This window comes from Aquarana catesbeiana, linkage group LG13, assembly GCF_042186555.1.
Source record: "Aquarana catesbeiana isolate 2022-GZ linkage group LG13, ASM4218655v1, whole genome shotgun sequence".
Classification (NCBI taxonomy): domain Eukaryota; kingdom Metazoa; phylum Chordata; class Amphibia; order Anura; family Ranidae; genus Aquarana; species Aquarana catesbeiana.
Genome location: NC_133336.1, coordinates 187,150,256 through 187,176,467, shown reverse-complemented (window position 1 = coordinate 187,176,467; position 26,212 = coordinate 187,150,256). Strand labels below are relative to the sequence as shown.

The window sequence follows — 26,212 nt, the reverse complement described above, 5'->3', positions numbered from 1 at the left end:
ATCACTGTAATAATGTCACTGGTTCCCAAAAAAGTGTCAAAAATGTCAGTTAGGTGTCCGATCTGTCCGCCGCAATGTCGCAACCCCGCTAAAAATTACTGATAGTTGCCATTACTAGGAAAAAAAAAATAATAAAAATGCTATAATTCTATCCCCTATTTTGTAGACCCAATAACTTTTGCGCAAACCAATCAATATATACTTATGCCCCGTACACACGGTCGGACATTGATCGGACAATCCAACAACAAAATCTTAGGATTTTTTCCGACGGATTTTGGCTCAAACTTGTCTTGCATACACACAGTCACACAAAGTTATCAGAAAATCCGATCATTCTGAACGCGGTGACGTAAAACACGTACATCGGGACTGTAAACGGGGCAGTAGCCAATAGCTTTCATCTCTTTATTTATTCTGAGGATGCGTGGCACTTTGTGCGTTGGATTTGTGTACACACGATCGGAAATTCCGACAACGGATTTTGTTGTCGGAAAATTTTATAGCCTGCTCCCAAACTTTGTGTGTCGGAAAACCAGATGGAAAAAGTCCGATGGAGCCCACACACGGTAGGAATGTCCGACAACACGCTCCGATCGCACATTTTCCATCGGAAAATCCGACCGTGTGTACGGGGCATAAGTGTGATTTTTTTTTTTTTTACGAAAAATATGTAGCAGAATAAATATCAGCCCAAACTGATAAATAATTTCGTTTTTTTACATTTTTTTTTAATGTTTTATAGCAGAAAGTAAAAAAAATTGTTTTTTTTTTCAAAATTGTCATTCTTTTTTTGTTTATAGCGCAAAAATAAAAGAGGTGATCAAATACCACCAAAAGAAAGCTCAATTTATGGGGAAAAAGGACTTCAATTTTGTTTGGGTATAACATCGCACGACCGCGCAATTGTCAGTTAAAGCGACGCAGAGCCGTATTGCAAAAAATGGCCTGGTCAGGAAGTGAATAAATCCTTCCGGGGCTGAAGTGGTTAATATGCAACATATATTTACCTAACTTAAAAAAAGGAAAAAGATTCTTAGTCTGATCAAAAAAAAAAAAAAAAAAAAGAGAAGAGGTTTTAACAGGGAGAATGAATACAATTTAAATCAGGAGCTCCCTTAGTAGTCAATTTACAAATCTCTACATTCAAAACAATTACACCAATATGGAATAGAATGAAATACAAATTCAGAGCTCCCCATAGTGGATAATTTACAAATCTCTATATTTAATACAATTACAGCAATACAGAAGATCAAGCAATTAAAAAATAGAAAAGTCACGTCAAAATGTATTTTAAGACCTTAAATACAGCTAAAGGGACTCAAATGGCATTACTGTATGAGGGAAGATATATATAGGGAGTGCTGAGGGGGTAGATAGCATGGGGAGCACAGAGGGGGCAACAATGCATAAGGACACAGAGGACTGTAGATTCAAAATGATTGAAAATATATTTTAAAATGACAATATCTTAAATCTTCTATGAGATTTTAGAGATTAGGTTTGCATCTACTTTCAGCTAGGCTGCGGTAACGCATATGCATTGATGCACGTACACAGGTTAATGTGTATTGTGTTGGATTAACCCATTTACTTGAATGTGCTGCCTACTGAAATCCCATCAGAAAGATTCATACCCTTTTTTAAATAGATAAAATATAATTAAAATTTTAAAAAATTAATTAACCCTAACCCCCGAAACCTTAACCCCTATTCCCAAGACATTGATCTAATATGGCCATGTGGCCATATTACTTTGAAGATATCACAAGCATCCCTGCCACTTATGGCACTTGTATTTGCAGCTATGGGTCAGGAAATTGGCCCAGCCCTGACAGCTGCCTTCTCTGGGTTCAGCCAAAGCCGTAGCCAAACCCAAACACACCCCAAAACCCTAGTCAGCGGCGGCCCGTCCATAAGGGGCGCCCCCCTTAATCTCTATACGCCGCCCGCTAATCTCCATGCAGGGCATCAGATACATAGAGTTCTACAGGGTTTTTTTTTTTTTTGTGAAGCACATGATTAGAGCCGGAGGCTTGAAAAAGGTTAGGCTCGGGGGGAAGAGCACTGCGCCCTGAGCCCACCCACTTGTGACAATAGCGAATCAACATTCCACAATCAACCAATTAAGACAGGAAGCGGGTCCTGAGACCGGATTGGCTGGGAGGAGAAGTGACCGGATTGGCCAGGAGGAGAAGCGAGCGGATTGGCCAGGAGGAGAAGCGACCAGATTAGCCAGGAGGAGAAGCCGGGGAAGCAGCCCCTGACCTGGATGGGGTAAGTGCGGGGCTGGCGGGCTTGCGAGATGGGCTGGCGAGCATGGCGGGCAGGGGAGGGTTTGTTTGCCACCCCACCCCACCCCCAAATATGGAGCACCAGCCGCCACTGTCCCTAGTAGTATGCTAACTTTTCTGACAGCTCTCCTGCTACTTGTCCTTAATTTAGATATCATTTATGTTAAGATCAATGACAGTAGGGAGGTCAAAAGTGGTCACCAGTGCTATGGGGCTCCATGATCTGTATTTACCCCCTCATAAAGGCTTTTATTTTTCTGGAACCTTGATCAATTGGGCAATCGGGACTGTACATGGCTGTGGGTAAACAGTGCCTGATCTTACTTTTAACAAAACTTCACAATTTTCCCCTCACCACACCAACAGGGGCATCAACATGAACGTTTTATTATCTATAGGAGGCTTTGGTTGTAATGCATAAGGAAATTGTGCACGTGGTAAATAAAATAAGTATGAGAACATATTGGGGTGGATTTACTGAAGGCAAATAGCAGTTGCTCAAGAGCTTAGTAAATGTGGTAAAGCTCTGCTGACTTCCATCATCTAATCATGTGCAAGCTAAATATTATTTTTTATTTATTTTTTTCCTTGCATGTGATTGGGTATTTTTGTGGAAATTTGTATTAATGTATGTCGTCAGATGTCCCCCAGTGTCAGTTTTGCTGTAATACGCTCATGTGAGTGTGTTCGCACACACAGACATTGGTGGAAGACCACTGGCTGCGGGGACCTTCCCTTGGACATGGCAGATCTGTTTGCTCTTTTAGGGATGATCGGTTATGCCTCGCCAAGGGACTGGCCACCTCATGGCGACTCCATTAACACTCCAAGCAGGCAGATCTGCATACATGGGAACCATAGCATTACCATACAAAAATTATGGTTCACTGAGCCATGATAGAGTAAGGCTCGCGTCATTGGTAGCAGTGGGAGTGTGCACATGATCGTGTTCAGAGCCATGTAGTTAGTGTTCAAATTGTGAGACACTTTTGTCTCACAGGATGCTTGCCGCATGGCTCTGCACACGACCATCTGCACACGTCACTACTGTAATTCTATTTGAATATATACATGTGTGTGATTGGTTCTTTTGAAAGAATACAAGTGTGATTGGCTGATTCTGAAGCCACCACCTTCCTTTGTTTATTCATGTTCACAGTGTAAATAAAAGCAGTAGAGCATTCTATGGCAGGATTCTTCTAAGCTCAACATGATACCAGCATCTGTGTCTGTGTTACTTGGAGATATACAAGCGCGCTTTCCTGGCATTATACAAGAGAGCTGTATTTGTGCTTTTAAGCGCAAAGAAATTATTTGCTTATAAGGGGAAGCTTAAAATTTCCAGGACAGTATTCTTTGCAAAGTGAAGCTTTACCTCATTTACTAATCTTTGGAGACACTGTGCTTGCAAAGTCTATATGCCTTTAGTACCTCCACCCCATTATGTCACCCTGGTCCCCAGGGCTAAGTATAGCTACGATACCATTTTTGAAAAAAACTACAAGAAAAAGTCTTATGAAATATCATTTTAATGTAAAAATAGCAGTGAGCATCACTCTGTGGAGTATTGTACACCATTGTTTGATTTGTACCAGAATAACACCATCTCTGCTGGTCAGGTCAATATCAGCAGTCTCAGATTTAAAAGTATTTTTGACAGTTAGAGCCATTTTGACAAATGGGATGAGCTTCCCACCAGGAAGCTGTCAAACCCAACAGCCAATCATAAGCAGCAGAGGCATTCCCCGCCCCTTGCGTACATGTGGCTGTGAGGCAGGAAATTCCTCCACCGCCTAGGACTGGCTGTTGGTTTTGAATGCTTTCCAGTGGGATAGCTCAGGCGGGTTTGGGCTCATGTCACCGAGCTCGTCTCTATTGATGAACATCTCAGGTCAGATCCTAATGCTGATGGATTCTCAAGCTGGCCATACACCAGTAGAATTTTGTTTGAAATTTTTTTGTTTCCAGAACGTTCAGTTTTGTAATGCTTAGTGGGGTCAACTCAACATACTTTTTCAACCATAGTGACGATAAGATTCAAAGGAGCAGGATGGAATTTTTTTCTTTTTTAAACAATGAATTTCTAACAGTGAATGTGGTTTTCGTTCAGGAAAGTCCATTCATTCCAAAATTAAAGCAAGATGCAAGAGGAGAAGGATGGAAAATGTTTCCTGAATGAAAAACAGAGAATATGTTTTTTAGTTTGGAAGTCTCGTCGTACATATTGTATACCTTTGGAATTTCATTCAGATAGCAGGTCTGGGTGAAAATTTAAGGGCTTTCAAATTAAATTGACTTATTGGCAAGAAGAAATGTTCTGACAAACAAATTTTCTATGAGTTTTCCAAAGAAAATCGAATTGTGTATGGACATCCTCCAACCAAATAGATAGATCTACGTGTAAACTGTATCTTCAGATATCTTCAGCCCTGCACAGCAGCAGCAATGCTGATCTGTAGTCTCCCTTGGTATCACTCTGAAAGATAAATAAAAAAAGAAAAGATATTTTAAAGAAAAATGCACAGAAAAAAAATCTTCTACTGAGTGACACTAATCCATTGGGCCTTTTTTTTACAAAATTCTGCCTTAAAACAATTTATTAATACAGCCAGAAGAAAACAATTTCATTTTCTAACCCGTACTTGGGTTGACTAGTAGGGGCAATACACATACCTTTTTGAAAATACTTTTTGTAAAGGAAAACTATAATATTTAGGGTCAGTTTATTAATTTTTAAGCCTCATTTACATGGGCGCTGAGGTCTGTAGTTTGTGAATGGGCTATGTGTCTTGAGTCACCAAGTGCTGCATGCAGGATGCCATTGTATGTGCATGTGGATACAGATGCTGCCACTCATCCCAATTTGACAGGTCTGCAGGTGATCAGCCCCATAGGTGCAGTGTCTGTAGTTAGGGCTGCCCCTTGCACCTGCGAACCTGTCAAACTGGGACAAGCGGCTGGTTGGTTTGGTTGCTAGGATGCTGGTTGCACACAGCATTATCAGTTGCTAGGACACTGGCAGTGCATGACATCATTGGTTTCTAGGATACTGGAAGCACACAGCATCATTGGTTGCTAGGACACTGGTAGTGCACAAGATCATTGGTTGCTAGGACACTGGCAGCACACAGCATCTTTGGTTGCTAGGATGCTGGCAGCACACAGCATAATTGGCTGCTGGGACACTGGCAGTGCACAGCATCATTGTTTGCTAGGATGATAGTAGCACACAGTCACATTGGTTGCTAGGACACTGGCAGTGCACAGCATCATTGTTTGCTAGGATGCTGGCAGCACACAGCATAATTGGCTGCTGGGCCACTGGCAGTGCACAGCATCATTGTTTACTAGGATGCTAGTAGCACGCAGTCACATTGGTTGCTAGGACACTAGCAGTGCACAGCATCATTGTTTGCTAGGATGCTGGCTGTGCACAGCATCATTGGTTGCTAAGATGCAGGTGACCAGGCAGTACAGCGTCATTAGTTGTTATGGTGCAGGGGGATACCTGCATCATAACAATAAGAGACACCGTGCGGCCCAGGGGCTGAACACAACAAGGGCTAAACAAATGTGTAGTACAGACAGACAATCAACCTTAGTGCAGCCACCACTGGGCCTCCATAAAAGCCACCTGAGGCAGCCACCTAAATTGGCCTCATGGGTGACGAGGCACTGGGTGTAGCTCCCTCGTTCATCTATTGCTCCCTGATCAGAAGGAGATCAGAAAAAGAGGTTCCGTTGTTTTTTTTCATGACATTTCTTCCTAAATGAAGGACTATGCGAAGGAAAATTGTCTGCATTGCCCATAGCAGTAAGCTCTGCTGCTACCTTTCTAGAGCAGACTGCGCTCACACTGTGAGGATTGACTGCTTTGGTCTAGGGGAAAGTAAACACACTTTTATTTGCCCAATCTTTCACTCCTCTGGCAGACAGCACTCACCCACGCTTTGGCAGTGGACTGTCTCTCATTGTCATTGCGTCCAATGACCCTCATGGACCTTGCATTGGTCTTGTAGATGTCAGGATCTTAGACCACTGGAGCATGGGGGAGAAGATGCTGTAGGGACTGGTCTAGTAGTGTGGAGGAGTGGAGGAAGTAAATCTTATTTTCTATTTTCAAGTTTCCAAGAGTTTGGCATTAAGAAGCTGCCTGGGGCTTGTAGACTATTGCCTACAAGGGGAATGTTCTGCTACAGCAAGTGAGCTTAGGCTGCCCAGGCTAGGTAGGAGTTAAGTTCTTTCCGCAGGTTTCCTGGGCTTTTTGGGTCTTGCCTTCCTTCCCAGTTGATATATATACAGGAGAAAGGGTGGGCTACAGGGCTCTTCTGTTGAAAACACCTGGAAGGATGTAATCTTCATCTGCCACCCCAAGGGATTCACCAGTTATGGAGATTACCAGTTTTTGACTCAAACCTTTTCAAGTATGCCTGGGCAGCCACATAATAGGTAATGGACTGAGATGCACTTAAATGTTGTAATGTTCCTGAACTGTTTAAAGTTCTTTAACTGTTATTGAGCCTGGTCTGAAGAAGGGGTGCAAGGTGGTACACGGCTTATCAGAAGAACGCAGTCTTTAAAGCACACATGGGGTATGAAGCAAGACCACTAGGAAAAGTTAGCTCGGAAGGAGAGTTGGGGTGGAGAGCAGTTGCCCTGGATAATCAAGAACTTGTTGGAAGTGTATAGCAGCCGGTCATGAAGCGTGTTACTTGGCAAAGTTGACAAGCCCTCTGGTATCAAGAGGGCCGGTATTCTGGCCCCTGGGTTAACTGGGACCATACCTGCGGTACGGAGACCCCATGTACCTAGCCGCATGGTACTGGTGAGCTGAACATGTTAAGAGTCACTGGGAGTGAGGTGGCAGATGTACGCTGGACTGATGGAGAGGGCATGGGCTCAGCAGTGTCCCTCTTAATTGCTACACTTAAAGGATAAGTTCACCTTTGGGAGCATGTTACATGTTTCACCCTATTTTAGGGTGGAACATGAACATGGTCCCGCCTGGTTCTAGATATTGATGAGCGTGTACATGCGAGAAAGGTGCCCCACGTGCATGGCGAGGAGGCCCCACCCACATGCTGATCAGGAGAATTGAATAGGAAAAGATCCAGCATGTGCCATGGCCGAAGTTCCAGTTTTGCAAAATATAAAGTACCTGAATAGATGAGTAGAGCGATTTTCCATATTTCCTCCTATATGCCACTCGGATGCTCAGCAAATCCTCTTCACTCCGAGAAATAAGGATGCGGGTAACAGCCTTGTCATCTGTCCCCATACCCTGCCCAAGGACACAAGATGCTTTAGAAATCACTTGCATACTGTATTTGAAGGATACTCAACATACTGTATACTACCTTTTAAAATGCTGATGGAATTTGAAGTAGACCTTGTTTGAAGAAATACTGGACTGATACATCCTTCTAATACATGTTAGTTGCCTTGCTGACTCTGACTTTAAAGCCCAACTCTGGGCAAAAAATAGTTTTCCCATGGAGTGGGGCTGTGCCTGCACTGCATGGGTCAACTGCTTGTTTCTGTCTAGAGGACTGGAGAACGGAGATATACTTACCTAATCCTCCAATCCCCCGGTCCCCCCCGCACAACAATGTTCCCTCCCTGTGGCTTCTGCCCCCCACCCCCCTTCTACGGCCTAGCGGTCTTATTTATGGCCATGGACTGTTCCTGATGTCCTCAAACCCATAGACCTGCTCTGGACCTGAGGACATCAGGAACAGTTCACCGCTGGATCGTGGGGAAGCACTGTTTGCTGGTGAAGGAGAGGATCGCTATAGGGTTATGAGGTAAAAGGTTTCTCCTATTTCCTAGACAAAAACAAGAAGTTGGCACAGCACCACTGCATGGGAAAACTTTTTTTGTGCCCTGTGTTAGGCTTTAATGCTTTATGAATCGTTAAGCCAGAACAAGTATACAGGTGAGGAAGGTTAGAGAAAAGAGGTCCTTAAGCGCATGCATGCTCCTGGTCAGTGACTAAGGCTAGGTTCACACTGTTTTGTTGCAGTAATGTACATCTTACTACAATGCTCATTGGTGCGCTGTGTTGCCATTCATCCTGAGTGTGTTGCAGCAGACCATAGTGCTCATTACAAAATATAACGCAGGCACCTGTTTTGGAGTGTTGTGGTGCGTTAGGCAGCCTATTCAAATGTATAGACTTCCTTAATGCAATGCATATTATCACCTGGCATAACGCACATAAACCTTCACCCAGAAATGCACCACAACAATTTGAAGTCCAGTTATTTATCATTTTATGCTCCCTCCTTTCCTATACATTTAAAAAAATGCCCAAGCTCTTACCCTCTCTATGCTCCAGCGCTGTCACCAGCTTTCTACTTGCTCCAACACCGGTTGTCCTCTTTGGACAGAATGTCAATAGCATTATTCTGCCCATTTCCTGTGAGCCCAGCCCATCGCTGACACATCCCGCTAAGGGTGTTGGAATCACAGTACTCCAGGACTTAGTGGCACTCGCATGTCATTACATGAGTGCTGCTATATTCGGGAAGAATGCCCACCCTCCACCGGAGCAAGTACCAGTGACGTCATCCGACCTGCTAGAAGACTGCAAGAAAAAAAAATTATTTATGGGGTTTTTTTCTTTAAAAACCTGGAGGGGCTTCAGGTGAGGGGGTGGTGATCATATTTACTCCACAATGCTGAAGTTCACGTTTAAAGTAAGAAATCCAGGGGGTCACCATGACAGCCAGGCTTCTAGCAATTTTAGACAGCAATGGCAGTTTCCACGTTTCAGCTTTCTAGAGGCTGATTTACAACTATGTTGTAATAGACCTGAATAGCAGGAGAGACCATAATACACAGACTTTCTCCAAGTAGAGATGAAAACATTTGGTTTAGTCAGTTTTCCACAGGCTGCCATCAAGCATACGGGCATAATAAAGCAAAACTGTTCTCCAGACTAAGTGTCACAGATAATAAAGAATGTCTACACTCTACAAAGTAAGAACACATTGATATAAAGTAGTGGTCTCCAAACTTCAGCCCAGAGGCTGGATGTGGCCCTTTGCTTACCTTTGGTCACTATACTATCCACTATACACCAATGATGGGGTATTATTCCTCCCACTGACACCAGTGGTGGGGCACTATTCCTCCCACAGACCAGCAATGATGGGCTACTATTCCTCCAACCGATATTAACAATTGTACTATTATTCCCAGAAATACCAACAACAGGGCACTATTCTTCCCACTAAAACCAACTATGGGGCATTGTTTAGTCTCACTGACGCCTGGGCATTTTCTACTCCCACTGGTCACAGTCCGGCCCCCCTAAAGTCTAAAACTGGCCCTTTGTTTAGAAAGTTTGCAGATCCCTTGATATAAGACAACACATGTAAAAAGAAATACAATTGAGAAAAAATTCATATTTCAGATTTCTGGTAGATATTGAAGCGTTTAATCACCTAAACATTTCTCATATGTATCTCTGGTGGTAACATCTCATCATGCTTGAGTTACCAGGTCCACCATGACCGTTAAGAAATTTTCCTGTTCTTTTTAGGGGAAACATCCAAACAAGAAGGGAACATCTGGTAACCCAGGATGGACGGGAACCAAGCCAACGTTCAACAGATATGAATAGAATGGGTTACTTATTCCACTAGGCTCTACCTACAGTATATCTAAAATAATTTCTCCTTTGGGTGCAGCCTCCTTTAAATAAGGCAGCATTATATCCTTATGTTACACTTTTATACATAAAACTTTTCATAGTGGGAAAAAAATAGTAATCACCTTCATAGTGCTGTACAGTTTGTCTGCAAAGTAAAGGGGAGTATCCTTAATTACAGCCGCTGTGAGATGGAAAAAATAGAAAATAGATATATGAAAGGACTTTAGGATTTCAGTAGATAATAAAAGTTTATCAAGTTTTTTTCAGTACAAAAGAAATACAGTAACTTCATCTACAAATGTGGTCAATGCATTATTAAACAGAATAAATACATCCAGATCCAGTGCCCAGCAGTTAAGGGTGACTCCCAGTGGCGGCCCCTCCATTAGGGGAGCATGGTGCTGCCCCCCCTATCCATGCGTCCAGCCCTCTAATCTACATGCAGGGTGCCGGACGCATGGGTTCCAATGGGGGAGGGGGTGGATTTTTTTAAGCACGTAATTAGAGCCAGAGGCTCTATTAGGCTTCAAATAAAGGGTGGGCTCGGGGCGCAGAGCACTGCGCCCTGAGCCCACCCAGTTGTGTGACAATAGCAAATGAATATTCTCTATTGTCACATTGATCCTCATCCTGGCCAATCATAAAGCGGGTCCTGAGACCCATCACCTGATTATCTGAAAGGACAGACGATCTGATTGGACACCTAGGAGGAGGAGGGCGGAGACGCACGGCGGAAGCCGCCATGATGCCAAGGAGGGGGAGACGTGATGAAAGCCACGGCCCATAGGAGCGCTGCCTGCCCGTGACCTAGATGGGGTAAGTGTGGGGCTGGATGACCGATTAATTGCCTGGGGGGTGGGTGACCTGACCAACCTACAGTGTAGGGGGGATGTGCCAATGGCCAACTGGGGGGGGGGATTCTTTGCCACCCCCCCCAAAAAAAAAAACACTGGTGACTCCTATATAGTATAGACTTATATGTAGCCGTGTGTACAAGGCCTTAGTGAGAAATCTCTCCATCTCTCTGAAGCAGCCTTCCTCGAACATGGTTCAATGGAGCCCTAAGGTTCCTCCTGAGCTTGCTAATTCTTTCTTGAGCAGTGACCACTAATAGTTTGTTCTTTTACTTTGTTGTGCCTGCAGATTTCTGTCACCAAAAACACCCCGCAAAGCCAGCAGCAGGGGACCAGTAGAACTTCTCTATTTGTTTCTCATGTAAGTAACCACTGACACCAATGATTATGTTAGTTGTATGTAAGGGTGACCTTTTTCCCATTTATCACCAATGTAAGGGACATTCTTCCCACTGATCACCAATGTAAGAGACATTCTTCCCACTGATTACCAATGTAAGGGGCATTCTTCCCACTGATCACCAATGTAAGGGGCATTCTTCCCAGTGATCACCAATGTAAGGGGCATTCTTCCCACTGATTACCAATGTAAGGGGCATTCTTCCCACTGATCACTAATTTAAGGGACATTCTTCCCACTGACCACCAATGTAAGGATCCTTGGTGTTGCTAATATCATGTGAGCTGTAGATATATCCTCCAAGGTTGAGAAAGGCTGCTCTGGAGGATGCATCTACATACTGATCAGTGGACAGCTACAGGTGCAGTCAGACAACCTCAGCTGCTGAAAAGCCTATGAGTATGGATTCAGTATATATGTTGTACTATTTTCTTTTCATTTTCTATACACATACTGTATACAGGCACTTACCTAGAGTCAAGAGTGATTTCTGGAAATCCCCCTTAAATTGCTTCTTTATAGCATCTTCTATGTCCACAGAGGTGGATTTCTTGTAGTGGTCAAACACTAGGACCAAATAGGTGCAGTAGTTAGTAAGGGAAGGTAAAACAGACACCACCGTCTTGAAATTTTTTTTAACTCTAAAAGCCCTGTTATAATGGCACAGAAGCCTCATACAGCACATGTTTATATTTTGGTGTGTACCTCGTCTGAGGTGTCCTTTGGGTCGTTCTGCAAAGACTGTAATCCACTGGGCATCATTGGGGTTATTCTTAGGTCCCACCTCACTCAGCATCTTAAATAAAGGGGATAAAATCCAGAAATGTCAGGAAAGATATACAGAAACTGTCAGTGATGACTCGTTTTTGAAGAAGCATGTTCCAGAGCTGTCATTTATCTGCCTCACTACTTATATAGGAAGCCCTTTGCCGCAACTACTTGACTGAACTGATTGTGGACCACATCCCTGATACATAGAGTAAAAAATAGGTTCCTCAGGTTGGCACTTTAAATGGGCCACAAATGTTTTTGTAGAAAAAGTATATAAATTTATTGCACATTGATGCAAATCACAACATAGAAATGGGAATAAAAGCAACAAACACATATATTGGGAACAGAAATGGAAACAGCTGCGGAGAAAGCCCAGAACTTGGACAGACAGAACGTCCAACATGTATCGAAAAAACAAAATGCAGATCTTCTTCAGGGTCAAAGAGCTTGTGAGTTCCAAATCTGTAGCTTATATTCCAAATGTTAATGTTCCACCCATACAGAAAGAAATTATAACTCAAAAATGAAAAGAGAGCTATGTCCGTCAGAGCAGCGCACAGGCATCAGACCAGGGAGATGACGACAGCGAATGATCCACATAGGATGAAGTAGTCCCACTACACAGTTTATGGTATATCTCTATACCATGCCAGGTTCCACCTGGCAGACACAAACAGCCACACTATTCCATCTCAGCCATAAGATCAATAAGGCCCTTCCAGCTATCAGGTTGACTTGTATAACCATTTCTAACCTATGATGATCTGGACGGTTGGATCCAAGACCCAGACTCCACTCCCTATCACCTGGATGCGTGTTTAGGGGGAAGAAGTATTATATTTCTCCTCTAAATTCATGGTCAATATAGAGATATACCATAAACTGTGTAGTGGGACTACTTCGTCCTATGTGGATCATTGGCTGTCGTCATCTCCCTGGTCTGATGCCTGTGCGCTGCTCTGACGGACATAGCTCTCTTTTCATTTTTGAGTTATGATTTCTTTCTGTATGGGTGAAGCATTAACATTTGGGATATAAGCTACAGATTTGGAACCCGCAAGCCCTTTGACCCTGAAAAGGATCTGCATTTTGTTGGGGGTTCTGTCTGTCCGACAAGTTCTGGGCTTTCTCCGCAGCTGTTTTCATTTCTGTTCCCAATATATGTGTTTGTTGCTTTTATTCCCATTTCTATGTTGTGATTGGCATCAATGTGCAATAAATTTATATACTTTTTCTACAAAACCGTTTGTGGCCCGTTTAAAGTCCCAACCTGAGGAACCTATTTTTTGCATCACTACTTAGGCACACATTTATAAAAAAGCAGGTGAATTTGCTCACCCTTCTATATCAATGGCCAGTTATACATTGCTATGAGCACTGAGACCCTGGGGTTCCGGTTGGGGGGGGGTTCCTGGTGTCCATTTCCACTTTCCTTTTTTCTTATCCCCTCTGTCTCCTCTCTCCTTCTCCTATCTACTTAGTCTCTTCCATAGGGATGGTCCCTACTTATGCATTCCTTTGTTTCTTCTATAGTGAACTCAATATACATTGAATTACCAAAAGTATTGGGACACCTGCCTTTAATAACATCCCAGTCTTAGTCCATAGGATTCAATATTGAGTTGGTCCACCCTTTGCAAATATAACAGCTTCAACTCTTCTGGGAAGGCTGTCCACAAGGTTTAGGAGTGTGTCTATGTGACATTTTTACAGTAATCAGTTCATTTTTATAGCACTGATCGCTATATAAATGTCAATGGTCCCAAAAAATGTGTCAAAAGTGTCCGATGTGTCCGCCATAATGTTGCAGTCCCGATAAAAATTGCAGATCGCCACCATTACTAGAAAAATAATAATAATAACAAAAATGCTATAAAACTATCCCCTATTTTGTAGACGATATAACTTTTGCGCAAACCAATCAATATACATTTATTGTGATTCTTATTACCAAAAATATGTAGAAGAATACATATCAGCCTAAACTGAGAAAAAATTAGCTTTTTTTTTTAAAAAATGGGGATATTTATTATAACAAAAAGTATAAAATATTGTTTTTTTTTCAAAATTGTCGCTCTTTTTTTTGTTTATAGCGCAAAAAATAAAAACCGCAGAGATGATCAAATACCACCAAAAGAAAGCTATATTTGTGGGAAAAAAAGGACGTCAATTTAGTTTCGGTACAGCGTCGCACGACCACGCAATTGTCAGTTAGAGCGACGCAGTGCCGAATCGCAAGAAATGGCCTGGCCATTCAGTTGCCAAATCTTCCGGGGCTGAAGTGGTTATTATGCTATTTAACATGCTAAACGTTTTGTCATTTGCTAGATGTACAACTGCTACTGACTTGCAAGTCATCGATATTATACTTCTATCTGCATACCTGACTGCAGTTATGCACTATGTTCCTTAAAACATTTCAATAAAAATGTATTGAAAGAAAAAGCAGGTGAATCTAGATGCATGTCTATATACAAATATGTTTGCCGTCTGTCGGCAGAGGTATAAAATCCCATCATCTGTAAGGCCCCTTTCACACGATCGGACCGTTCAGGTCTGCCTGTCAGTTTTGACGGCGGACCTGAACGGGCGCTCCATGTTAGTCTATGGAGCGTCGGATGTCAGCGGAGACATGTCCGCTGACATCCGACCCTGTCCGATCCGCTAAAAGCAGACGGATGGCTCTACGTCCAGATCCATTGCTGGCGGATCGGGTGAGATCTGACGAAAACAGACATACTGTCCGTTTTCGTCCGATCCCTCCATAGGCGGCAGCGGCGCCTGACAAGCCCCTCCCCGCTCAGTGAGCAGAGAGGGACCTGTCATCCGCCGGCTCAGCGGAGATCAACGGACAGATCTCCCGCTGAATCGGCGGACCGAGGCGGGCTCCGTAGAAACAGAGTCCGCCTCGTGTGAAAGGGGGCTTAGCCAAGTTATAAAGAGCACTGAAGAAATCACCCACTGCACCCGTTAATGGCTGTGAACCAAGTCATTATTTGACAGTTCAGTTCACAGATATAAGGGTTGACTTACTAAAACTGGAGAGTGCAAAATCTGGTGCAGCTGTGCATAGAAATCAGCTTCTAACTTCAGCTTGTTCAATTAAGCTTGGACAAAAAAAAACAAACTGGAAGTTGATTGGTTTCTGTACAGAAATGCACCAATCTCCACCAGTTTTATTAACCCCAACGTGTACAGAGCCAATTTGAGTGGCTCTGTATCATGTGATCACTATGATGGCCAATCACTGCCATTACAAATGTAAACATTGTAGTGTTTACATTGGAAAGTCCTCTTACAACAGAGGAAGGGGAGTAAAGAGGAACTAATGAATGAAAGAGACAATCATTGGTTAGTTCCAGATCAGCAGATCCCAAGGTTGAAGTATCGTCTTTAATACTTTCACCCCACTAAAGAAATTGTTAGTCAAAGTATTACAGAACTGAAAAGTAATAAAATTGCCTGCTAATGATGGGCTAATAGTGAAGTGGTGAAGTAACATTAACCATTTGCCGCCCGCCATATAGCAAAATGAAGTCGGCAAAGTGGTTGCGATATCCTGACCGGACATCATATGACATGATCAGGATAACAAGCCGCTGCGCGCCCCTGGTGGTGCGCATCACAGCAATCGTTGTTGTGTCGTGTCAGTCTGAGATACCGCAACTTCGATCTAGGTAAAGAGTCTCTGACAGAGAGACTCAGCCGTGTCCAAGCCGTTTATCGGGTTTTCCTCACTCATGAGTAGAGGAGAGCTGATCGGCTGCTCCTCTGATGGGGAGGGGGCTGTGCTGATTGTTTATCAGCGCAGCCCCCCCTCAGATGCCCACTCAGGACCACCAGGGATGCCACCAGGACCACCAGGGATGGCCACCACTGATGACCACCAGGGATGGCATCCCTAGTGGCCATGGGTGGCAATGTGTGCCCATACATGATGCCAATGTGTGCCCACACATGATGCCAATCAGTGCCCACCAGAAATACCTGCCAGTGCCTCCTAATCAGTGATGCAAATCAGTGCCATCTATCAGTGTCCATCAGTGCCACCTATCAGTGTCCATCAGTGCCACCTATCAGTGCCCATCCATGCCCATCAGTGCCCACCTATCAGTGCCCATCAGTGCCGCCTATCAGTTCCCATCAGTGCCACCCATAAGTACCCATCAGTGCAGCCTTTCAGTGCCCACCTGTGCTGCCTATGAGTGCCCATCTGTGCCACCTATGAGTGCCCATCAGTGCTGCCTATGAGTGCCCATCAGTGCCACCTCATCGGTGCCCGGCAGTGCAGCCTCATCAATGCCCATCAGTGAAGGAGAAAACGTACTTATTTACAAAATTTCAGTCTTTTTTATTTGTTTAGCAAAAAAAAAAAAAAAAACACAGAGGTGATCAAATGCCACCAAAAGAAAGCTCTATTTGTGGGAAAAAAAATGCAAAAAATTTTGTTTGGGTACAGTATAGCATGACAGCGCAATTGTCATTTAAACAGCGACAGCGCTGAAAGCTGAAAATTGGCCTGGGCAGGAAGGGGGGAAAGTGCTCAGTATTGAACCTCCGAGGAGATGGGGTTCACCTGTCCGCAGTGGGGATTGATTTATGGGCGCTGGGTCTACAGGACAGGATTCAGCGGGCCCTGCGGGTGTGGAGGGGCCCTTAAGGGTAAGGTGTTATCCTTGCGGGCTGTGGTGGTGTTTTGGTCTTTGATGGTGTCAGAAAACATACGAGATGGAAGTGTTGGGGACTCATCGGTAGTATGTGCCCCTCTAGTGTATTCCAGTTAGAACGGTTTGCTGGAATACGGTAATGGTTGCACTACGGGAAGGGTGTTGTCTCCGAGCGGGTGTGGTACGACTGGAGGCCTATCATAGAGAAAGGTCCCACAGTGTAGTGGTGGAATATGTGTTAAGTTTGGGGTGCCGTCAAAGACCAACAGACTGAGTGATTGATAGTTGTCGTTTACAGATGTTTATATGTTAAAAGTTTTGAAATATTAATATTTTGTTAATAAAAAGGCTGCTATGGCCATATATACTCCAAATTTAGGTGTGGTCTCCTTAATTTAGATAATGGTAAGGGGGATGGTGGAGTATGAGTGGTTGGGCAGTATAAAGAAGGTTGGGGACATCTAGGCTACGCTGGTCATGTACATGGCCCCATGATTTTTAACTGCAGCCCAGTTTCCTAATATTAAAACCAATCCCTCAGTTTTCCATTAGACCAGATTTTTGTTTTTACTGGAACCAGCCTTGGGGCAACACTCAGACTGGGCTATGTGTTCTACCGGATAACACCAGTATACACCACTAGTTGAAACAAGAAGACGCACTACCTTAGAATCCTGTTCAATCAGTCCATAATCGATAATCCCAGATTCCTTTTCTCTCTTGCCCTGGAATGGAAAGGTATGATTAATTTCATAGCAGATGGAGAAGGCATGGCACTTCTAGAATATTTAATGTGTTACCCTGAGAAGGGCCAGGAGGAGCGCAGTGTAAGGTCCACTTGTTTCCGATGTAATGGCCTTCTCCAACTCCGTTTTAAACTCTATAAAAATGACAACATGGAAAGTCGATGGGATGGGCTATTACCAGAGTTTACCTTTTATTATGTTTTTGGACTGTTACATGAACAAGCCATGGGATCTAGGGTCATCTACATTTAACTCCTAGAATCATGCTACTACCCCAAAATAGCCCTTAATAATGAACAGGATGAGTTGGAGACCCTTGTGCTCAGATAGCCCCAGTACCCAGGCATTCAAACGTCCAATATAAGAGAAAGAAGTCTGCCACCACAATGTTTCAACAATAAAACATATACGATTTTATTAGATCCATCCATCTACATTTAAGGGCTTATTTAATCCATGTCAAATGAGCTACATTGATCTCCATAGATCAAAGCATGCTCAACGCAAGGGCACATAGAAAACAAATGCCCTGTTCACTCCATGCAGGTGTGTTTCAGTTCATTGCATAAAAATGCAGCATGTCTGCATTTTTACATATTGATATGCAACTCACTGCATGTCACCATACATGAGTTTGTCACACAATGCACTGTGGTGCATGGAGTTGAATGAAATGTTATGTTATTTCATTAACTATATGTAGAGCAGGTTTATGCTGTTGCTCTTTGGTACACCTAATGCACTGCTGTGTGTTTTGGTGTGCTGCATTAAAAAAAAAAGTGCAAGCACCTTTTCTTGGTGCATGGACAATCCATTAAAATGAATGTGCTGCCTTAAAGTGGTACTTGCCAGACCCCTGACTGCTCTGTGTTCCCGATCCTGCAGCCTCCTGGGAAATGTGATGTAAGCATCTCAGGAGACTGTAGGATCAGAGATGCATCATTCTGGCCTAGGCCAGAATGGCAACGAGGCCAAAAAAAAGAAAATGGGGGTGGGGGGTTAAAATGGAACATACTCCCTCTTGAGGCTTAAATTCTACTTTATCTCAACATGCATTAACATGTGGCTTAGCACATGGCAACAGTGTAAATCCAGCCTTAATGAAAAAAAAAAAAACATGTTCCCCTTTTCCCCTCTTTTCCTTTATTCTGTATATGTTAGGTCCCTGCAGGTTCTCCTAATAGGTTTGTCCCTCAGACCTTTTGGGTGCTCATCCCTGGACCAGTTCTATTGTACCAATATCTTTTTGAAAATGAGGTCTCCAGAACAGGACACAGTATTCTAAGGAAGACACAACTAATTAAAGTTGAAATCTATTCCTAACTATTCTTAAACCTGCTCCCACCTCTTTCTAACACTCTGTGAAAGGAAGATGCTTACACTTACCTATTCTGAGGGCACTGCGGTCCGGTCAAGTCATCTCCCCAGCGGCCAAATTCAGAAAGGAGAGGAGAGGAGAAATTACCAACAACGGCTGAAATGCCTCTGTGGTGACATCACCATAGACTTGTTATGGGGCACCCATTGTCGGCTGTCCCTCCTCTCCCTACCGCTGTAAACCATTCACATGACAGGACCAGAGAACCTTCAGAATTGGTAAATATATAGTACACATCTTCCTTTCACAGGGTAGTTAGAATAGGAGTTAGAAGGGGGTGGGAGCAGGTTTAAGTTTAGTTAGGAAAAGCCTGGAATTCCACTTTAAGCTCTATATAGGAAATCAGGGCCTCCTTCCCCCTGCTGGTGTCCCCTGTATTGATAACTAAAGATCTATATAGAGCAATCAGGACCTCCTTCCTCCTTCTAGTGATCCCTTCAGTGATAACAAAATATCTATATAGAAGAATCAGGACCTCCTTCCTCCTGCTGGTGACCTCTCCAGTGATAACTTAAGATTTATATAGAACAGGGATATGCAATTAGCGGACCTCCAGCTATTGCAAAACTACAAGTCCCATCATGCCTCTGCCTCTGGATGTTATGCTTGTGGCTGTCAGAGTCTTGCTATGCCTCATGGGACTTGTAGTTCTGCAAAAGCTGGAGATCCGGTAATTGCATATCCTGATATAGAAGAATCAAGACCTCCTTCCTTCAGCTGGTGACCCGTATAGTCATAACTTAAGATCTATATAGGGGAATCAGGACCTACTTCCTCCTGCTGGTGACCCCTCCAGTTACATAGTTACATAGTATGTGAGGTTGAAAAAAAGACACAAGTCTATCAAGTCCAACCTATGTGTGTGATTATATGTCAGTAATATTTTGTATATCCCTGTATGTTGTGGTCGTTCAGGTGATTATCTAATCATTTTTTGAAACTATCAATGCCCCCCGCTAAGACCCCCGCCTGTGGAAGGGAATTCCACATCCTTGCCGCTCTTACAGTAAAGAACCCTTTATGCAGTTTAAGGTTAAACCTATTTTGTCTAACTTTAATGAGTGGCCACGTGTCTTATTAAACTCCCTTCCGCAGAAAAGTTTTATCCCTATTGTGGGGTCACCAGTACGGTATTTGTAAATTGAAATCATATCCCCTCTCAAGCGTTTCTTCTCCAGAGAGAATAAGTTCAGTGCTCGTAACCTTTCTTCATAACTAATATCCTCCAGACCCTTTATTAGTTTTATTGCCCTTCTCTGTACTCGCTCCATTTCCAGCACATCCTTCCTGAGGACTGGTGCCCAGATACTCCAGGAGAGGCCGGACCAAAGTCCTGTAGAGTGGGAGTATTATCGATTTATCGCTTTAGGGATATACAATGTAATACTGATATATAATCACACACATAGGTTGGACTTGATGGACTTGTGTCTTTTTTCAACCTCACCTACTCTGTAACTATGTATATCTCTTCAGTTAATCCCCTTTTTAATGCATGCCAATATTCAGTTTGCTTTGTTAACAGCAGCTTGGCATTGCATGCCATTGCTGAGCCTATCATTCATTAGGACCCCGAGGTCCTTTTCCATCCTTGATTCCCCCAGATGTTCTCCCCCACACAGTGAGTAGATTGCATTCATATTTTTGCCACCCAAATGCATTTTTTTAAATTTTTCCACATTAAACCTCATTTGCCATGTAGTTGCCCACCCCATTAATTTGTTCAGATCTACTTGCAAGGTTTCCACAGAGAAGTTATTGCCCTGCTTAGCTTAGTATTGTCCGTAAATACAGAGATTGAACTGTTTACCCCATCCTTCAGGTCATTTATGAACAAATTAAATAGGATTGGTCCCAGGACAGAACCCTGGAGGACCCCACTTTCCACCCCTGACCATTCTGAGTACTCCCCATTTATCACCACCCTCTGAACTCGCCCTTGTAGCTAGTTTTGAATCCATGTACTCACCCTATGGTCCATGCCAATGGACCTTACTTTGTACAGTAAACGTTTATGGGGAACTGTGTCAAATGCTTTTGCAAAATCCAGATACACCATGTCTACGGGCCTTCCTTTATCTAGATGGCAGCTCACCTCCTCATAGAAGGTTAATAGATTGGTTTGGCAAGAATGATACTTCATGAATCCATGCTGATTACCGCTAATGATACCGTTTTCATTACTAAAATCTTGTATATAACTGGCTAACTGGTCTGTAATTCCCAGAGATGTATTTTGGCCCTTTTTAAATATTGGTGCTACAATGGCTTTTCTCCAATCAGCTGGTACCATTCCAGTCAGTAGACTGTCAGTAAAAATTAGGAACAATGGTCTGGCAATTACTTGACTATTTCACTAAGGAATCTCGAGTGCAAGCCATCTGATCCCAGTGACTTAATGTTACGTTTTCTAAGTCTATTTCTAATTTTGTCCTCGGTTAGCCATGAGGATGCTTCCTGTGATGTGTCATGAGGATAAACACTCCAGTTTTGGTTACTGAAGACCCCCGATTCCCTCGTGAAGACTGAGGAGAAGAATAAATTCAATACCTTTGCCATCTCACCATCCTTTGTAACCAGATTTCCTTCCTCATTCTTTTATGGGGCCAATATGGTCTGTCATCCCTTTTTTACTGTTTATATACTTAAAGCGGAGTTCCACCCAAAAATGGAACTTCCGCTTATCCAGTTCTTCCCCCCTTCGGTGTCACATTTGGCACCTTTCTAATTGTACCCTTACATTTCTTCTTGCATTCTTTGTAAAGTCTTAATGCTGATGATGATCCCTCAGCCTTGTATTTTTTGAAGGCCTTCTCCTTTGCTTTTATATGCATTTTTACATAGGAGTTAAGCCATCCAGGACTTTTGTTCACTCTTTTAAATTTATTTCCCAATGGGATCCATTGGCTAATGCCCTTATTTAATATGCTCTTAAAGCAAACACATTTCTCCTCCGTGTTCTTTGTTCCTAAGATTTTTTCCCAATTTATAAATTTAATATATATTCCAGTGATAACTTAAGATTTATATAGAAGAATCAAGACCTCCTTCTTCCAGCTGGTGACCCGTATAGTCATAACTTAAGATCTATATAGGGGGGATCAGGACCTACTGTACTTCCTCCTGCTGGTGACCCCTCCAGTGATAACTTAGGATCTATATAGGGGAATCAGGACCTACTTCCTCCTGCTGGTGACACCTCTAGTGATATCTTAGGAACCACATAGGGGAATCAGGACCTACTTCCTTCTGCTGGTGATCCCTCTAGTGATATAACGATCTATATAAGGGAATTAGGACTTCCTTCCTCCTGCTGGTGATCCCTCTAGCGATAAATTAAGACCTATCTAGAGGCATCAGGACCTATTTTCTTATAATGGTGATCCCTCTAGTGTTAAGCCAGTTATGCATGTAGAGTTTTTTCTTTTTGTTCATCCAGCTATTCTATTGTATTCTGACAGCAGGGACTCCCCCCTAGTCAGAATACACAGATCAGCACTGCAGCGGCTGATCAAATGCTGTTTTTTCAGCAGTACTGTTCGACAGAAGCCAGTCTAACTACTAGCTTCTGTTGAACAGAGAGCGGTACACACAGACTGAAATTCCTTCAGTTCTTGCTGAACCAACCAAATTTCAGAACGTGTATACCCAGCTTTCGATACCGCCTGGTCTAACACAAATACAATAGGAAGTTGGGTATTTTAGACTCTGCTTCGCCTCTTACCTTGCTTGAAGCAGGCCTGGATGGCTCTCAACTGTTCATTTGATCTGGTGCAGAGGATTTCACTCAGTGCAGCTTCATCTGTCCCTAATCCCTGCAACAGTAATAATAAATACTGGAAGTTCTTAAATCTCTCAGCATGCACTACCATAGACATAGTAGCTTTATACATATACAGTACAAAACATTGTGGGCAAATAAAAATCTTTATTGTCTGAACACAACATTGAATAGGTTGATAGTAAGACAATTAGTACAAAATAAAATGTCCAGTTTCTTTAAAAAAAAATTAGGATAGCTGGGAAGGGTTAGGCCTGATTCACACCTATGCAGGTTGCAGTTTGCATATTCCAGGTGCATTTTGCGTATTTCAATAAACCTTTTTGATCCATTGAAGTCTATGAAACCAAAAGCCAGAAAAAAGTCCCTGGCCCTTTTCATAAAATACACAAATGTGAACATGACCCATAAGAAACCATGTTAAATGGACTATAGTGTGTCTCTGAAAAACTGAAAACGCGCTAGAAAATGCATAATTTTGAACCAGGCCTTAAATTGTAGAACTTAATTTGTCTTTACTTCCTTCCAGTGACCAAACAGAAAGAGAAGAGAATCTCAGCAATGGACACACAGATGGAAGGCTCACAGAGGTCTGAAGCCTTCCTCACGCTAATAGAAGAGTGCTTTAGCTGCTTTCTATTTGTCAGTTTGTGTTATTTGTCTCCCTGCCCATCCTAGTCATAACACGGGATGTGAAGGAAAATCTCCCCAGCAGGGACATAGGCAGCAATACAAACCTGATAGGGGGTCTATATGTGGGGAGGTGCAGCATGGTGCAGCAGCAGTAAAAACTCAGAGACCAGATGTAACAACAGAACTGTATTGAGGTAAACTCCAATCAAACACAACTACCTAGCAGGGATACATCCCAATGGAGTGCACTCACAGAATGTTGCAGAGAAGGGTAACAGCAGGTCTTGGGGGGATAGAATCTGGCTTGGCTGATGTGCGCCAAAATGGGGGAGTATTCCATTCCCTGATCTTTTCCTACTCATCAGGAACCTTTCCCTACTGCTTTTACTGTCACTGTCAGAAGAGTGACCTGTCCCTACACTACCCACATGTGGAATGCGTGCCAAGCCTGGGAGCCAGTACCTTAAACAAGCTCTGCCTAACCCAAGATGGCTGCCAAAGTCACATGCGGTGGTAGCATCTAATCAGTGACCCAGGAAATAATAGAGGAACGGTGTTCCTCTTGACTTCCCCTTCAACAGCAATGCCGCTGCGGTCGAGCGCTACCTACAGTGGAGAAGACTGCACCTGCCTACATTTATCTATCTAAAACTAAAAAAAGTTGATTCAAATGAGGTGTTTATAATTTCATTGGATGTCTTTTCTGACTCTGAAGAACATCTCACCTTCATTGCTGATTTCAGCTCCTGAGCATCGTATACAGCTGGGGTCTTCAGTAAACCCACAACTAGCCTCTCCAGATCTCCTGAGAGAGCCTTCTTAATGTTCTCCTCCAAGTCCTGCCAATGTAGAAATATGCAACGTTATTTCAATACACTTTTAGGAAAACTTAGTATTCCTCTCTGGGTCAGCTCTATATATTGCCAGGATGTTATAGATGGTTGCCAGCTTCTTGTTAGCTTGCCCCTCACCTTGTGATTTAATACCAAGTTACAATGTACAGTCTGATCATGAGGGACGGGGCAACAGGTAGCTCGGGTAGTAGAAGAGTTGCTCCTCCTACAAGAAGATGAAGCAGAAGGAAGGATCAAAGTGTTCCTGTATCAGGGGAAGATCAGGGCCCCTGCATTCTAGCAAGGCAGGCAGATACAGTATCTTACTACGTGGAGATGTCCACAGTTCCATGACCACCCAATAGGTTTGTAAGACACCACTGAAGTAAAATTATTATTATTAGATAGGATTTAAATAGTGCCAACAGTTTATGCAGCACTTTACAATATAAAAGGGAGACAGTACAGTTACAATACAATAAAATATAGAAGGGTTAAGAGGGCCCTGCTCATAAGAGCTTACAATCTAAGATGTATTATAGATTTATTACTAGCCATACCTGCTGTAGTTCTTCATTGTATATGCGAATGACCTCTTGCCTTTGTTCATTGTCAAGCCCTGTGACAATGTCAATGATTGTTTGCTGGCTACCTATCAATATACAGACAGAAATTAATGCAGGTTCGCATTTTGTCAACATGCAAGCTAAACAGAATAAAAAAATATCTTAAAGGAGTTCTCTACTTTAAAATGAAATGTGGACCCTTACTTCAGAACTCTGAATGCACCCACCCAATTAATAGGAACTTCTAAAGGGGAGGAACCTCCCTGGCCCCCCAGGGAGCAAGACTCCTGATGGGGCAAGGCACTTTGGTCCCCCTAGTCAAAAGGCCTGGTGGACCACCCCCCGCCTCGTGTCTAGCCAAAGCTGAACACTGAGTGCTAGGTAAGGGGCTCTCCCGAAGAGAGACCCCCAGGCAGGAGAGGAAGGAATCTAAGGGCCACACAACCTCAACCTAGAGTTCAGGGCAGGTCTGAAGACCTGTCATCCTCAGCGAGTGAAAAAGACACACATAAAAAGTGCAGTGACGAACACGTGGGGCAAAAAATAAATAAAGGTGCAGAACAAAGGCTAGGCCTTGTGGCCTGACAACAAAAATTGCCCCATCTCGGCCAAAAGCCAATGCAGTGAGGTGCAGAAAAAAAATAGATGGTGTTGTGGCCTAGTATTCATTCTCATTGTGGGCTCCCGAATCCATAGTCATACAAGGAGCACTCTCAGGTTGCCACTCCCAGGGGGAAATTTACATTGCAGGCTCTCTGCCTCCCCAGCCTTCAGCCAGACAAGATAGCACTACTCAAATCAAGAGGCACTGGGCTTCTCAGATACCTCCACACTAGCAAAAGTACCACCGACCCTTCCTTACTCAGTGGGCACTTAATTCGGATTCCTTCCCCTGAAAAAGGTCACTCAGGACCCCCATCATACCAGCAGGGATACTATACAGACAGCCATTTCTGCAAAAAAGCCTGAATGACGGCAGAGCACCCCTACTGGACACTCATAAGAACAGATACTACAATTGATCTTAGCCAACGTCATCACATACAATGCAAGACCAGTAGTGGTCATTGTCCCTGCATTGTATGTGATGACGTCGGTAAGACTAGGCGACTTGTTGAAGTAAAAGTGCAGCTTCAAATTTCGATTTCGTTTTAGTCAGAGTCTTTTTACTAAAATGCCATTTTAGTTTTAGACGTATGGTTTTAGTTGTACTAAATTAGTGTTAATTTGGTTGATTATAGAATGATGGTGGATGATGAAATACTGGTCATCACTGTAGGAACAGGCAAGACAGAAAACATCTGGGATCATGGGGTAAGATAAGAATATCTCTCTTGGGTCAGCCCATGGTTAGGTCTTAAATTGTTTTTCATTTTTTATTTATCTTATCATTTAACCACTTCTATACACTTGGTCTAATAGCGAGACAGGAGTGGTAGGAGGAGGTAGGTCAGACCTGTTGGGTTTTGCGGATCCCATTGACCATTGGAAGTAATCGTAAATCTACTCCAAGAAACTTGTGCCAATATCATACCACCCAACTTTTTGAGATGGGAACGAGGGACACCTATTAGCAAATGTGTGTAGGCATAGGACACACCCCCTGTCACGCCAATTAAAGGAGAA

The 26,212-nt window shown here is 43.2% G+C and overlaps 1 protein-coding gene across 2 annotated transcripts in view; it reads right to left on the bottom strand.

Moving 5' to 3' along the window:
* Nucleotides 1–3,808: 3,808 nt before the first annotated feature.
* The window catches only part of ANXA9 (annexin A9), a 61,238-nt gene continuing 38,834 nt past the window's right edge, over nt 3,809–26,212 (bottom strand). For both annotated transcript variants that reach the window (XM_073610094.1, XM_073610095.1), the window contains exons 4-13: nt 24,581–24,672; nt 23,913–24,026; nt 22,498–22,588; nt 17,450–17,529; nt 17,315–17,374; nt 11,914–12,004; nt 11,680–11,775; nt 10,077–10,135; nt 7,456–7,578; nt 3,809–4,773 (exon numbers count right to left, since the gene is read on the bottom strand). In XM_073610094.1, coding sequence (XP_073466195.1) covers nt 4,711–4,773; nt 7,456–7,578; nt 10,077–10,135; nt 11,680–11,775; nt 11,914–12,004; nt 17,315–17,374; nt 17,450–17,529; nt 22,498–22,588; nt 23,913–24,026; nt 24,581–24,672 — 869 coding nt within the window. In that variant the 3' untranslated portion in view covers nt 3,809–4,710. The remainder of the gene's footprint in view (nt 4,774–7,455; nt 7,579–10,076; nt 10,136–11,679; nt 11,776–11,913; nt 12,005–17,314; nt 17,375–17,449; nt 17,530–22,497; nt 22,589–23,912; nt 24,027–24,580; nt 24,673–26,212) is intronic.